The sequence below is a fragment of the Eptatretus burgeri genome, chromosome 2 (genome assembly GCF_056783735.1).
Source record: "Eptatretus burgeri isolate ZD-2024b chromosome 2, Ebu_testis_v1, whole genome shotgun sequence".
NCBI classification, from domain to species: domain Eukaryota; kingdom Metazoa; phylum Chordata; class Myxini; order Myxiniformes; family Myxinidae; genus Eptatretus; species Eptatretus burgeri.
This window is the reverse complement of record NC_140962.1, coordinates 55,529,387-55,545,184: the sequence shown is the minus strand read 5'-3', so window position 1 is coordinate 55,545,184 and position 15,798 is coordinate 55,529,387. Positions and strand designations below refer to the sequence as shown.

At 41.6% G+C, this 15,798-nt stretch overlaps 1 protein-coding gene across 2 annotated transcripts in view; it reads left to right on the top strand.

The window, feature by feature from the left end:
• TXNDC16 (thioredoxin domain containing 16) overlaps positions 1–15,798 on the top strand; it is a 131,676-nt gene that overhangs the window by 94,422 nt on the left and 21,456 nt on the right. For both annotated transcript variants that reach the window (XM_085869383.1, XM_085869382.1), the window contains 5 exons: positions 4,266–4,396; positions 4,736–4,823; positions 5,768–5,906; positions 6,378–6,544; positions 15,218–15,414. In XM_085869383.1, the coding sequence (XP_085725509.1) occupies positions 4,266–4,396; positions 4,736–4,823; positions 5,768–5,906; positions 6,378–6,544; positions 15,218–15,414 (722 nt within the window). The remainder of the gene's footprint in view (positions 1–4,265; positions 4,397–4,735; positions 4,824–5,767; positions 5,907–6,377; positions 6,545–15,217; positions 15,415–15,798) is intronic.

Below are 15,798 nucleotides of genomic sequence, written 5' to 3'. Positions count from 1 at the left end.
CCATTGAGAGATTAGGGTCAAAAACGATATAGTACTGGATTGCATGATATTTCAAAAATGTATTGGGCCCGATATGTTCTCGTGGATCATGCATTGCGTGGAGAAGGTATGCGTCTACCAAGTGCCCTTCTCATTTCAAATGTAACACTTGGTTTTCTATCATATTTTAATTATAAATAATACCATGTTGCTAATTATATTGAGTAAAGTTTTGACTTGATGAAATAGACCACATTTATTCGTTGTTGTTGTTGTTGTTGTTGTTATTGTTATAACATTCGTCGAGTTTGGTCATTTTTTTTAAATACGGTATGTGATCATGAGGATCAAATCATAAACCATTAAACAGTGTCGGTGCTGCCGAAGCAGTTACTCTGGCTGGAGTTGACATCTTGGACGGGTCACCACTCCGACACAGGATGTCCGGGCAGGAATTTGGAATTTGTTCAGGGTGCTGGCAATAGCTCGCCTACTCTTTGCAAAGGACATCGTGGCATCTTCATCATCGACAAACTTATGCCAGCACACAGGACGCCCAGTTTAACGTCCACCGAGGGATGGCACACAGAATGATGAATCGCCACGCTTGTGAAACAGCAGCATGACAGTTTATAGCTGGGCCAGGATTCAAACCCAGGCTAGAGAGCTTATAGGCGAGTGTTCATACTTCTAGGCTCGGCCATCCTGCCAGTCTGATGATGATGGGGATAATTATTATTGTGATGGAGGCATTATAGCATAATTGTCCAGATTCATGACTAATCAATTGTAGATGTCTTTATTAGCACCATGCTTTGTTGGTGTTTCATATGGTAAATAATCAAGTATATCAGATATAGCGTAAATTTGAACTATTTGTATAGAATCACTTTGATTTTTTTTTATAAACAGTATCGAAAAACCTCGACCCCCTGCCAATATTTTATGCCTTTCCTTTTGTTTGGGTTACCAGCCGCTACTGGAAACCATCGTGTCTCTGCTTAATCAACCACAGTGATCCTTTATCCAATCACAGCCAGATAAATGCTTGTGTTGATGCAAACCAAAAGAGTTGGCTCATCCTTTCCTTTAGGGAGAGATGGTTACTTTGACCTTCGTCCAATTTTTTTCACAAATTCATTGCTTTCTGAATCATTGATTTGATCCTTCCGCTTAACCATGTCTCTTACATGAATAACACTTCCCATTAATTTCTTCATCATTTGCATTTTACATGGTAAAGTGGAATACCATTTAATGCATTGTAATTTAAATTTTAAATGTTGAATAGCTTCAAGGTAGCATGTTTTCTGAAATGATCTTTTGGCCGATTATGATGTAACGGTCGAGTTTGCCATTCTTTTTGGTGAGCATATTGCCCATAAATCTGGAACCCCAAGTTGAATCGCCATATACTGTTTTGAAGTGTAGAGGTGAGCATGCTAGCTTTGAGGTATTCACATGCACCTCTGAGCTGCGTTTCGCATACAGGGACGTACATCAATGTTTACTCCATTTTATATCATGATGAACTTTTGAGAGCAGTCATAAGTTACACCAACTGATGTCTTGGAAATTCCTGCAACTTTGCCCCTGTTTGAGTGAAACAAAAATGCACAGGAAATACAGAACTGCCTTCAAAACTCCAAGGCTATGATTCATTGCCAGGATTAGGTATAAGTACAAACATTAATAATTCTTCAATTTCCTGCTTTTCAAGACCCTTCATTGGCAGGAACCAGACTGTAGTGGTGACCTTGAAAATTGAGCAGAGTTCAAAATGCTGACAAAGCAATGGTGCGTGCATGCGTGCATGTGTGTGTGTTTTCATAAGCGCTCTTTGTCCATGCTCGCATACATTAAAAGGAAATCCTGTGATAAAGAATAGATGTAATTTATTTTGATGCGGAGTATTTTTTCAATTTTCTTTCATTATGTATCTTTCCCAAAACAAAATACTCATGCATTTACATCATCATGTATGTCTTGATGTTAAACTCTTTCTTTTTCTGGTTTTCAAATTTGCAATAATGTACTTTTATTATCAATTCACTTGAAACTACAGGCATTATTATTTTTGAAATATTTTGTTTGAGCTATGGAAAGGATATAAGCTCTGAAAATATTAGTTATTGAATCATGACAATAGCCTAATTAAGTAATTTTAATGCTAATATGGTCTTGAAATATTGTTCATTACCTCCGCCACTGAAGGTGGGCAGAAGTTATGTTTTCACCCATCTGTACTATGTGTTTGTCTTCCTGTTTGTCTGTGAATATGATATCTCAAAAAGTTGCAGACGGATTCGGCGACATTTGGTGGACAGGTTGGGTGTGTGACAAGGACAAATTGTTGAGGTTTTTGTGAAGATCCTGATCTGAGAATTTTTTAAGTGATTCTTCACCATTCAGAGATAAGGCCAAAAATTATATGTAGCACAATATCTCAAAAAGTTGTGAACCGATTTGGACAAAATTTGGTAGACATGTTGGGTGTGTGATAAGGACAAATCGTTTAGATTTTTCTGAAGAGCCGGATCTAAGGCGATCTAAGGCGATCGCCTAAGGCGATCGTGCGGCCAGACGGACGGTAACGAGTGGGTTCATTCTTTTTTCTTTTTTTTATTACCAGTTTTTTTTTTCGGCTTGTCGAATTGCTACGGCGAACGTAGAAATGAAAAAAGTTATAACTCCGCGTTATAATTCCACGGCGATCCCTATGGCCTGTAAAAGATAGCCAAATGGCGTAGGGCCACCCTGAGGCCATCGCAGAAACTCTGCGGCCGCCGCATGTTTCTGTCAATTCTGAGGGCATACGGCCACCGAATCCTCACCATAGAGCAAATGTGACTTAGGCCTAAGTGACAAGAACAAGCCGATTCGATTTTGGTTCAGGTCCAGATCCAGATTCACCCATCAGTGGGATACAAAACGTCAACTGCTCAGTCTGGTAGAGGTATGCATTGGTAGAACTGTTTCTGCCTTCACGTTTATAAAATAATGTGGCCTCTTGACAGTACCGAGTACAGAACCAGAACCATTATGCATATTAGGGATATACTGAATAATCGGTGTTCTTGTGGCAAGTATGCTTGACTCATATCCCAAACTTTTTAATTCAACTGAAGGCAAAAAGCAGTATTAGATATTTTGCTTCTACGCTTCTGGAATACAAACCTATTTCAGGATAGAATGAAGAATACAAACAAAAAAATAATTATAAAAGTCTTTCTCACCAATGTCTTTTGCTCAAATGACTAAGGGTTAATGCCCAAAATATCAGCTTACTCTTGCTTCCCATGAGATTTGGCATACCTCCATCAACGTTCTATTTATTCATTTATTAGTATTCAGACTGTGGCTGCTTAACCGGATAGGACCATTTTCTGGGGGCATGGCTGTGCCGCTGATGCAATATCCCCTGTTCCCAGTAATCTGGTACTCGTTTTGCCGACCTCAGAAGGATGACAGGCTGAGTCAACCCACCGGGTGTTAATTCAACATCAGAAAGACAGGGGCTTGAACTCAAGACACTAGGATCTTAAGCCAACTCCAGGCTAACATTCTGTTGATTTCATCCATCATCTAAGCCTGGTGTTGGCTTAGTGGTTAGGGTGGCGGCTTGGGATCCTAGGGTCCTGAGTTCAAGCCCTGTTGGCCACTGAATTAAAATACACCAGGAGGTTGACCCAGCCTGTCATCCTTCTGAGGTCGGCAAAATGAGCACCAGTGAACTGGTAATGGGGGACACTGCATCAGCGGCATAGCCACATCCCAACCAATGATACAACCACCATCCACAGGCTGCACTCGATAGAGAGAGAGAGAGCCATCATCTGAGGACAAATACCATGTAATTATCTGATTGTCATTTTTTTTAATCCACATAAGTTCACAAATTATAATTTGGGAGGGGATAATCTGCCTGCCCTTCTATGGTCTGGATACATTTGATGCCATTTCATCCAGGTTTAGCACTCTGGTTACTAAAACGCTCTTCATGAAAAGTGATTGACATCTCTTTACTCCTGAAATGAATATGTAAATAATTCTGACAGTTAGTGCAACAGTTATTCAAAGTTTTCTCTCTTTTTCATCCTAGTTTTATGTAAGTAGAACTTAATGCTATTTTAAAAAAAAATATCTAATGAATCTGAACTTTGTTTATTATCAATTAAATTTCCTTACTCCTCTTGTCAATGACATTTCTGGTGTACAACATTTTACTCCAGTGTTTCATTAAACTCATAAAGCTCACTTGCATTTGTAATTCCCATATTCTGCAGGTCTATTTCTCCATTGCCATCAATGTTGGACTCACTGGAAGAGACATTGAAGTTTCTTGGCCGAATGGGCTCCGATGCTTCAGCCACAGTTCTTACAATTGCAGCTGTTTTGACAGAGGACATGAAGGATGGTAAACATCTTTATATTTGAAATATAATTTATGTGGACATGCTCATGACAAATTATCTTTCATAGATATGGTTTAAGATTTTCGTATTTGAAAACTTTGTTAATGTCTTGTTGTTGACATTATATATGCTTTTGCAAATCTTCCAAACTCAAATTTATTGCAAGGAATGTCTAAGCACATCAAAGGCAATATATTTAGACAAACAAATTGCAGATGTAAAAATAATTCAAGTCTACAGATAGAGGGCTAAACTTGAAGTCAGTGTTCAGACCATGCATGAAATGGAGATGTTTCTCATGAACAGTTGAACGTTGTTTTTCTCTATGTGTTGCCTTATAGAGGCTCAAGTTTTCATGGATGTCATCAAGATGCTGAGAGGGAAGGCACTCATCGGGCTATGTAGCTCAAATTCTGGGGCAAGGAATGTGTAAGTCATTTTTGGAAGAGTATGAATTCACCAATCAATGGCAATGTTTAAAATGTATCGAGAGCTAAATTAGAAATGTCTCACTATGACGTTTAACGTTTGTTTTTTCAAGTTGAAATACCATTGTGGCTTTCAAAAAAACAATTTATCCTTCATGTTTTCCTCTATTTTGTATTTGTTTCAACATATGCCTGTAATCTAGCATTTTGGAAACATTTTCTAAAAGTCTCCTTATGGATACATTCCCTTGTCCAGATGACTTGGATTACATCTCACTTGTGATCAACAAACACAACTGATTGTTCATGGTTCAACTTGGGGTGTGCCTAGGAGGGTTTTATACATTACAAAAATTGTATTCGCAGGGGAATGGAAGGGGAGAGGGGGAATGCAAATTATATATGTAAATGTGTACCACATAGCACCACGCGGTGATGGTGGGATACGGTATTACAAGTCAGCTGTGGAGATGATGTGCATTTTTGCACTGTACACATGGTATTATGCCTAGTGTTTGCTTATTGGTTAGGGTGGTGGGCTTGGGATCCGAGGATACTGAGTTCAAATCCTGCATGGCTGTTGAATTAATACCAGGTGGGGTTGACTCTGCCTGTCATCCTTTGGAGGTCGGCAAAATGAGTACCAACTTGCTGGTATCCTGTGTCGGAGTGGTGATCTGTCCAAGATTGCACCCAATAGCTCAGGAGATTGCTTCGGCAGCACCAATGCTCTGCACAGAGTATGGTCCCAATGAATGGATGGACACATGGTATAGTGCAAATGCTTTTTGCCAGAAGGAGGGGGTATTACACTCCTGTAGGGAGCAGATGTGTATAGTCTTTTTTAACACATCATCTAAGATTTCATTTTTGATTGCACATGATATTAGCCTTAAAAATTGAGTTCTGAGATATTTAATATGATCCTCCATCTCTCACTTCCAGATCTACACATTTTGGGGCTTCATTACCGCTTGTTCTGGTAAACATCCCAGGAGAAAATGATCTCAAGATGTTCATGTTCCCCAAAGGAAGTGCAGAAGACGTGATTCTTGCTATTCAAAACAACAGCCAGCCAGATTTTGTTAGTTTTTTTCTGATCTATATCACTCACTACAGCTTAAACTTTTGAAAAAACATCTGTTGGTTCTCCTAACACCTAGAGGAAACATCTAAACATTACATTTTAAAAACGTGTAATTTTCCACCTTTTATTTACCGAACAAAAATGTCTCATGAGATTTGATGACATTCTCACGAGATTTCACTCACATCTTATGAGAAACAAGAGGAGATTTTTCTTAGGGGATTCCTTTACACTCGATATTTGAAGCTCTGCTCATAATATTTCTCCTAATGAAGAGTTAGGAACATGGTAAGATGGATAAAAATGAACATGGATAAAAAATACCCAGCAAACCTTATTTATCTTTCTGATAAGAAAGAAAATAACTCGGCCTAATAAGTTATTAAAGAAGAAATGAACCACCGTATTGCTGTCTGTCAGCAGTGTTGCGGAGAAGGCATAAAAGTCTTTTTTGTGTGTACTCTCCAGCCTGAGCTGACAACAGCCAGCCTACCGGATATCATGCGTAAGGGTCTCCCACTCCTTGTGCTGTTTTTGGCCTCTCCTTGCCCCATTGGAGCAGAAGCAAAGCGCCTACTTACTGACATGCATGCTGCTGGCCATCTGGAGAACCACACACTTTGCTGGATGGATGTGTAAGTTACTTACTATCAAAACAATATGACACCATTGTGCAATAGTTCCGTGCATGAACAATTGCTTGGAGTTGGGAGAATTGATATTTAAGGTTATACAACACACAAAGACCTGAGTCTTGTCATACCACACAATTACTCTGGATAGCAATCTCTTTTAATAGTTAACCACTTTGATGGGTTTAAATCAATTGTGATTGCTGATGGCAAGCTTGTAGTAGGTCATGGTAGATTGTTGGCTTGGACAATACAGACCTTTTATTATTTTTTGATACAAATTCTAGGCTCATGGAAGAATGAGGTGACAGAGGGTTAAAGGGTAACTTAGTGACAATGGACAGTGGGGTAAAAGTTGGGCACAATAAGCAAGGAAATGAATGAACAGGAAAAGAGGAGACAGATGAGGTGAGTAAACACATTATTAATAAGACAATTAGCATCAACCTGTAAATGTTCATGCTACTTGTCTTATTACTTAGTAAAAATTTAACCATTCAATTTGCATTGATAAGTCGCAGGTATGGATCAACAATTAATTCATACTGTGGTGGTTATACAACTGACCCCCAGGTGAACGAACATCCATGACACATTAGAGTTCCCTCGTCATTTATATTATTAGTATATGTGCCCAGACAAGCCCCCACCCATTGTCTCGAGAGGATGAGGATAAATGTGCTTCGAGTGCTATAGTTGGTCTTTTTCCTCTTCCTCTATACCCATCCTGTCCTTCCTTTATTCCTGCTTTAAATCCTAGTTTATTTATGTCCCATGCACGGTGATTACCATTTCATGCACCACACAGCACAAGTAGGCTCTCTCTCTCTCTCTCTCTCTCTCTCTCTCTCTCTCTCTCTCTCTCTCTCTCTCTCTCTCTCTCTCTCTCTCTCTCTCTCTCTCTCTCTCTCTCTCTCTCTCTCTCTCTCTCTCTCTCTCTCTCTCTCTCTCTCTCTCTCTCTCTCTCTCTCTCTCTCTCTCTCTCTCTCTCTCTCTCTCTCTCTCTCTCTCTCTCTCTCTCTCTCTCTCTCTCTCTCTCTCTCTCTCTCTCTCTCTCTCTCTCTCTCTCTCTCTCTCTCTCTCTCTCTCTCTCTTTTTCTCTCTTTTCTCTCTTTTTCTCTCTTTTTCTCTCTTTTTCTCTCTTTTTCTCTCTTTTTCTCTCTTTTTCTCTCTTTTTCTCTCTTTTTCTCTCTTTTTCTCTCTTTTTCTCTCTTTTTCTCTCTTTTTCTCTCTTTTTCTCTCTTTTTCTCTCTTTTCTCTCTTTTTCTCTCTTTTTCTCTCTTTTTCTCTCTTTCTCTCTTTTTCTCTCTTTTTCTCTCTTTTTCTCTCTTTTCTCTCTTTTTCTCTCTTTTTCTCTCTTTTTCTCTCTTTTTCTCTCTTTTTCTCTCTTTTTCTCTCTTTTTCTCTCTTTTTCTCTCTTTTTCTCTCTTTTTCTCTCTTTTCTCTCTTTTCTCTCTTTTTCTCTCTTTTTCTCTCTTTTCCTCTTTTTTTCCTCTTTTTTCTCTCTTTTTCTCTCTTTTTCTCTCTTTTTCTCTCTTTCTCTCTCTTTCTCTCTCTTTCTCTCTCTTTCTCTCTCTTTCTCTCTTTCTCTCTTTCTCTCTCTTTCTCTCTCTTTTTCTCTCTTTTCTCTCTTTTTCTCTCTTTTTCTCTCTTTCTCTCTTTTTCTTTCTTTTTCTCTCTTTTTCTCTCTTTTTCTCTCTTTTCTCTCTTTTCTCTCTTTTTCTCTCTTTTTCTCTCTTTTTCTCTTTTTTTCTCTTTTTTTCTCTTTTTTTTTTCTCTTTTTTTTCTCTTTTTTCTCTCTTTTTCTCTCTTTTTCTCTCTTTTTCTCTTTGTCTCTCTCTTTCTCTCTCTTTTTCTCTCTTTCTCTCTCTTTCTCTCTCTTTTTCTCTTTTTTTCTCTCTTTTTCTCTCTTTTTCTCTCTTTTTCTTTCTTTTTCTTTCTTTTTCTCTCTTTTTCTTTATTTTTCTCTCTTTTTCTCTCTTTTCTCTCTTTTCTCTCTTTTCTCTCTTTTTTCTCTTTTTTTCTCTTTTTTTTTTCTTTTTTTTTTTTTTTTTTTTTTCTCTTTTTTCTCTCTTTCTCTCTTTTTCTCTCTTTTTCTCTCTTTTTCTCTTTGTCTCTCTCTTTCTCTCTCTTTTTCTCTCTTTCTCTCTCTTTCTCTCTCTTTTTCTCTCTTTTTCTCTCTTTTTCTCTCTTTCTCTCTCTTTCTCTCTCTTTTTCTCTCTTTTTCTCTCTTTTTCTCTCTTTTTCTCTTTTTTTCTCTTTTTTTCTCTTTTTTCTCTTTTTTTTCTCTTTTTTTTTCTCTTTTTTTCTCTTTTTTTCTCTTTTTTTTTCTCTTTTTTCTCTCTTTTTCTCTCTTTTTCTCTCTTTTTCTCTTTTTTTCTCTTTTTTTCTCTTTCTTTCTCTTTCTTTCTCTTTCTTTCTCTTTCTTTCTCTCTCTTTCTCTCTCCAAAATTATCATTTTACAGTCTTCACATATATATTGGGTGCAACTCACTATTCCTAAATTTCCTTTCTTTCTTTTATTAGTCCTCTCATACAGCAACACACACAACCACATTGTGAGACACTGCACTACAGACAAGACAACCACAAATTCAGATGACAAGGGGGAGAACAACGCTCCTATTTTCAAACCATCTGGGCAGGAAAGACCACTCGGTGGGAATACCCTTTAAAGATGTGGTAGTGTCAGCTCAGGGGAGGACCTTAACTTGAGGATGATTGACATCATGGGTCACAATGCACGCCACGACCTTTGCTCTCGGGCTCTCCTCCTCCCATGAACTCTGACTTCCTGAACCTCCCCCCCCCCTCCAATGTCTCTGCCCTGTTCAAGCTGCTTAAAAGGCAGAATGCCAGACCGTTTGCTGCTGTCGGAACTCACTGGGTACCCAAGTAAGAAGCTGCCTGACTGCTTGTGCTGAGGAGAAATCACCTGTCATAACCAATCGTGCTGGAGCTGGGACCAGGGCCAGATTTACCATGTGGGGGGCCATGGGCACAATGATTGTGGGAGCCCCCCAAATTTGGAGATTAATCAACAACTTAAATTAGAACTGCTTTTTCATGAACAACTGAACTTGTATCTATAGATTTGGCAGATCCTGATCAGGAATGATTTGGCATACATGTTCACAAATTACAATTAAATCTGACAATATGACAAGATGGACGGATTGTTATTGATATGGCTGATGACTTATTTATGAGCTGATGACTTATCTCTGAGCTCATTCTAAAATCAAATCACAAAAATGCTGTTGCTGCAAGAGTAAGAGAAAGAGATGGACCAATATAAGAAAATAACAAACGATGCACTGTCATTAATCATACTACGAACTTCGACTAAAAATCTTCTAACTTCTAAAAACCCTCTGGACAAGAGAAATCCGAAATGGTGATTAATAGCCGACTTCCAGCGACCGCAAATATACGGCAGTGTCATCCACATCAATGAACATACACACGATGCCTTAATCAATGGACATGCTTCCTGTGCGACTTCGCGGCAGCGAACTCGGATATGATATTGTCCACCTGCATGGAATTGAGCATATCGGATTCGGTTGAAATGATGGTCAGATTGACCAGTCTCTGCTGCCCCATCGTGGAGCGAAGATGGTTCTTGATGAGCTTGAGTTTCGAAAATGAGCGCTCCCCGGAGCAGTTCGACACCATCAGTGAGAGGCAAATCTGAAGCAGCACTTCCATGTTTGGGAAAGTATCGGTGAGTTTTCGCTCGATGAGAAAACTGTACATCTCGAGTTCAGTACGGTCCGAGTCTGGCTCTGACTCCTTCATCATGGCTTGAAACTGAATCATTTCTTCTGTGAGGTCTAGTGATAGATCTTCCCGATACAGCTCGACGAGCTTCGAGCATGACTCTCGAATCTGCTCCACTTCGAGTTGAACAAGAGCACGCAGGAATCCAAATCTGTCGCTCATCTCGCTGTAAGCGTTTGTACGCTTTTCCAACTGTGACAGCAGTACGTCGATCACTGCAACATATCCACTGATGCGAAAGGACTCCTTGGCGTCTGGTTCTACTTCTGGAGTGTGTCCATAGTCCAAGGGAGCGAGGCGGACATTACGCTTTCGTCTACGCGATCCGCGAGTGAATTCCTCCGTACATGAGCGCTCCACTCCATCAACAACGAATGTATCAAACTGATCGCGTAATGACTGCACGAAGCTCGCCAGTGACTTGAGGAGTTGCACGGCTGTTTGAGATCGGTCGCTTGTGACTGAAGGGTTTTACTCGTACGATCAAATCTACCAAGGACAGTAGACCAGAAACCAGCATAGAACTCTATGTCGAGTGTGCACATCGTTTGGTGAAGTGTCTCGGCGGTGTTTCTCGTTTCACTCTTCAGTTGTTCATCGTTTGCGATTTCATTGAGGACATCCATGATTTCGCTGTAACCATCTCAAAGAGCTCGGGTTGCATGAGAATGAGCCGACCAGCGAGTGTCGCTGAGGCGCTTTGGTACTTGCAGACCTTTGGCTTTCAGTGCATCAAATAATCTGGCATAGCGCGACGTGGAAGCTCTAAAAATACATACACTTGTTCCACGAATTCAAAGAATGCTGCTGCAGGTCTACAGCATCCCACGGCCAACTGACCGACTAAGTTCAGTGAGTGTGTCATGCATGGCACAAATATTGCGAAAGGGTTCTCCTGTTGGATCATTCCCTGCATCCCGTTGTATCGGCCACTCATATTAGATGCGTTATCGTAAGATTGTCCTCGGCAGTTAGCGATGTCCACTCCAGTGGCTTTCAAAAAATCCAGTAACGCCGTCACTTGCTGGAGTCCAGTGTGTCCTGTGTTGCTCAGAAAGGTCATGAAACGCTCCACTGGAGCCTCGTTCTCGATGTATCGTAGAATAACTGTGAGCTGGTCGATGTGGCTTATGTCAGGAGTAGAATCGACTGACACAGAGAAGTATTTTGCCTCTTTCACATGAGCGATGATGTTATCCAGAACAGATTTTCCGATGATGGAGACTAACTCTTCACATGTCATAGATGATAAGTAGTTGGTGTAGCCACTACCTTGGTTGGCATATTTCTGAATGTGCTGCTCCAAAAATGGATCTTATTCCGCAAGTAATTCCATTAACCAAGGTAGTTACCATTCGTCCATGACCCAACAATTTCATGTGATCCACGGAACGCCAGACCACGCTCAGCGAGAAACAATATCACGCTCACACTTTGTTTCAGCACCTCCCTCCAATAGGACGCAATCTCACTCAACTGTTTGACGAGTTCAGTGTCCACACGACCTGCGGATGTTGCGCTGTCTGACAAGTGGATGATATTCACACAATGGACAAGCGAACGCTCATGCACCTCGATAGAACGACTGGCATGCTTCCAATCATTGAATCATTCCCTGTCCACGGCAGTAGCACCTCCATAGAGCTTGCAAGCGATGCAGTACAGTTTTCCGGTTGATGTGGAGAAGCAAAGCCAGGACCTTTTCATGGACTCTCCGTTTTGTAGTCTATGGTAAAAAAAGATTCTTGGAGCAGCAGCGTTTCCTACCTTCAACAAACTGTATGGATGAATCAAAGGGACCATTCGAATTCTGCAGGGGCTCCAAATCTCGTGATGACCAGAAGTCGATCATCTCTGACGACGGTCGCTCAGGAGGCCAACATCCAATGTCATTGGCAAAGCCAGGTCCACGATCAGTCAGTATATCTCCCGCTTCTTCATCTGATGCATGTTCTTCATCGGTGGAACCTTCCGAGATGTTGGGCGAATCTTGACGCCGGGGTTGCGTTGCCAAATCTGCTTGTTCTGTCTCTGTTGGTGTTCCAGCGTCTGTCATGGATGAATCGCCTGTTTGTGCAGGAGTGAAAAACTCTGAGATTTTCTGGGTCTTGTCGACGATGGCCTTGTGTCCTTCATCTTTTTCCTAGGAAGTTTCCCGCTTTTGAGCACCACTGTCATATTTCCGTGGAGCCCTGGATTTGTGCCTGTCATCACCAAAGCCGCTCATTGTGGTTTCTGCAGCTGGTAGGTACCAAGTAACCGAGATATTGTCAGAGTGCACGTGGGACGTACCAGAATCACGAACAACAAGTATTGAAAAGTAGGTTCTGGTAGCCTACGGTAAGTCTGCTAATATGGAGGATAACGATGAACAGCGGATCCAGGAAAATACAGTGATCAAACAGTTTGGATGAGACGAGACACCGATGTTCCCTTTCTGCACAATGTATGAGTCCCTCGGACTCTGTATAGAATTGATTGATGAATTTTGTGTGGACAGTGGTGTGAAAACGGGAAAGCACAAGAGTACCAAACGTTCATACATATGGTGAAACAGCAAAGACTTTCGAACAAGTATGTTTCACAAACCTGGAACATAGAAAGTCACACCGTGTTACTGTGCTGTGCGCGCCAGTAAGCAGGGTACTGACGGCGTTCCCTGCCAGCCGCAGTTTCAGTGTGTACAATACTACCCCTGCCGGCCATATGCTGTGCTGGCCTGGCCTAGTTTTACCACGTCAATTTTCACCTTTTCACCTCTACTCTGGCTGGACCTCTGTATTCCGTCTGTGCTTGCTGGGCTCTGGTGGGCAGTGCCGTTATTAGTTGGCCACGCTCAACCATCCGAAGCATCGATGATCGATCCAAAAAAGGATCCGAATGCGGGCCCCCAATGCCCGAGGCTTGCCCTGGAAATTTTTGACCACGTTGGATCCGTTTTGTGGACCGTGGAAGAAACGGCTTGAAAAAGCCAAAGCTTGAAAAGGACCCTCACAATGACGGACAATTTTGAAAAGATATCCTTACAAAGAGTTTACAATCTTCATTCACTGACAATAAAACTTTAGAAGCACATTTTCAAGGGATTTTCAAAATGTCATGGAAATTGTGGGGGGCCCCGGGGCCATGGCCCCACCTAGCCATCCCTAAATCCGGTAGTGGCTGGGACAAGCTGTTCCAAGACTGGGCCAAGTAGAGCTGGGCAGGTGGCGTTGTGACCAATCGTGCACATGCCAGAGGCACAAGAGTGGACGAGCCGGGAGGTCCCCAGGGTGGGAAGGTAGCTCCACACTGACATACACTATTTTCTCTTGCTGTCCTCTAAAGAACCCCTATTCATCCATCTAGACTCAGGAAAGGAATCACGATTCCAAAAGAGCTCTGTCGGGTTCCAAACACATTCAATGGAAAAGGTAAATGCATGCAGATATTTATAACATTTATGCAAAACCCGAGGCCATACTCTTCAAAAAAAAAAAAACCCCACAGAAAAACAAAAACAGAATAAATCAACTGACCGATAGACTTCAAAAATCTTAGATTTTGCAAGTTACAAGGAAGATGTCATGCAGAGCACAATACTTGCAAAATCACAAAAACAAAGTTGACATTTTATTTCCCTTGTTCATAGATCATCAGCTTTCCAATTAACCAGATTAATTGTCTTTCAATTCGGACAAATCTCACTATGTCTCTTTGAGAGGACCGCTTGGAACCCCCCCCCCCATCCACTTTCTCAGCAATCCTCTGAAAGAAGTCCTTTCTTTCAAGCTTCTGGGTCTCACTATCTGCCATGATCTTTCCTGGGAAAGCCACATTTCCAACCTGGCCTCCAAATCCAGTCGCCGACTTAGAATCCTTCATTGTGCAGTCTTTCCTCGGCCCACCTTCGCTCCTGACCACATACAAAGCTTTCTTCTGCAGCCTGATGGAGTATTGCTCTCCCCTTTGGGCTGGTGCTCCTGCCTCCCACCTTTCTCGGCTTCACACTGTGGAAACCAAGGCATTTCGGATCATTGGCATCTCCTGCGATGAGGCTGAGTCTTTGGGCCTCTCACTCTCTCACCGCAGGCAGGTCGGTGGTCTTTCTGTCTTCTACTGTCTCCTCTCTGGTCTCCACCCCCCCCCCACTGTGTCTGCGATTTGTCCCCATAATATTTCCGCAGGGCACTCAAGGTCCGCCAACCACCCCTTTCTGGTAAAACTACCAAAATTACGAATCACTGCTCACCTTCACTCTTTCATTCCTCTTTTTTCCTGCCTTTGGAATAAACTCCCTCACTCTGTTCAATCCCATTCTTCCCTCCAGGCCTTCAAAACAGCTGTTCACCACCACCTCTTATCATCCCCCATCCAAATCCTCGATCTTTTCTGACCCTGTTAGTCCAACCCGAACCCACCTCCTTCAAATTCCCTGCTTTCCTTCCTGAAAGTCCCTGTAGTGTCCATCTTGTATACCCTATGTTCCCTGCCCCATCCCTCTCACTTCCACAGATCTCCTAATGTCTCTGTTCCCCACTGTTTTGTCCTTCCCACTCCCTCCCCTCTTGGCTCATGCTCCCCTTGCTGTGCATTGTGTGTTAGCTCTCATTCGAGCCTTGACAAGGTATACAAAAAAAAATTTGATTGGTATTTTCTTTCCAACAGCACCATTTTTCTTTTTGCATGACAGCAAGTAACCTTTAGTGTGATCGTTGGACACACACACGCACACACGCACACACGCACACACGCACACATGCACACAACACACACACACACACACACACACACACACACACACACACACACACACACACACACACCTCTCCTTTTAGTAATATATATTCCATATGTGATGTTATCTAACAGCTGGTTTTATTAATTGTTTAAGGAATATTGGTGCTTTTGTAGGATGGAAATGGGTATGGCCCGTTCAGTGTTGGAGACATACGTTCAGAGAGAGCCTCAGCTTCCAGAGCTTGCTCGAGTTCACCTGGGGAGCAATGGGGATGGCTGTGTGCACGTTTTTCCACCACAGGAAACACTCAACGAAGCCACCACCAGGCTATGGCTTGGACAAATAAAGGACGGACTGCTTTTGCCAACCAGTAAGTTATATTGGCAATCACATTGCAATGATCGCACATTTTATGGTCTCAAAGATGTTACAAAATTTGAATGTGTCAATGTGGAACAGAAACATTTTGATTTTATTTTGTTATCTATTTCTTTAAGCAGGCATTTTCTTATAATTCAGTCGACTTCCTAATGCCTAAAGTTTTGTGGCACGATAAGAATTTTGCTGAATGTCTGGTTTACCTCCCTTATTTTAGGACTATGACGAGCCTTAAGGTATTGTATTTTGCTCATCATTTCATCATCGAAGATTACAAATGCTCCAAGAGCTTGATGCTGGTAAATGTGTCACACAATGAGTAACCTTGCAGCTTGCAGGATTCTTGTAGCTTGGTTGTTTTGGCTTGTACAATGGC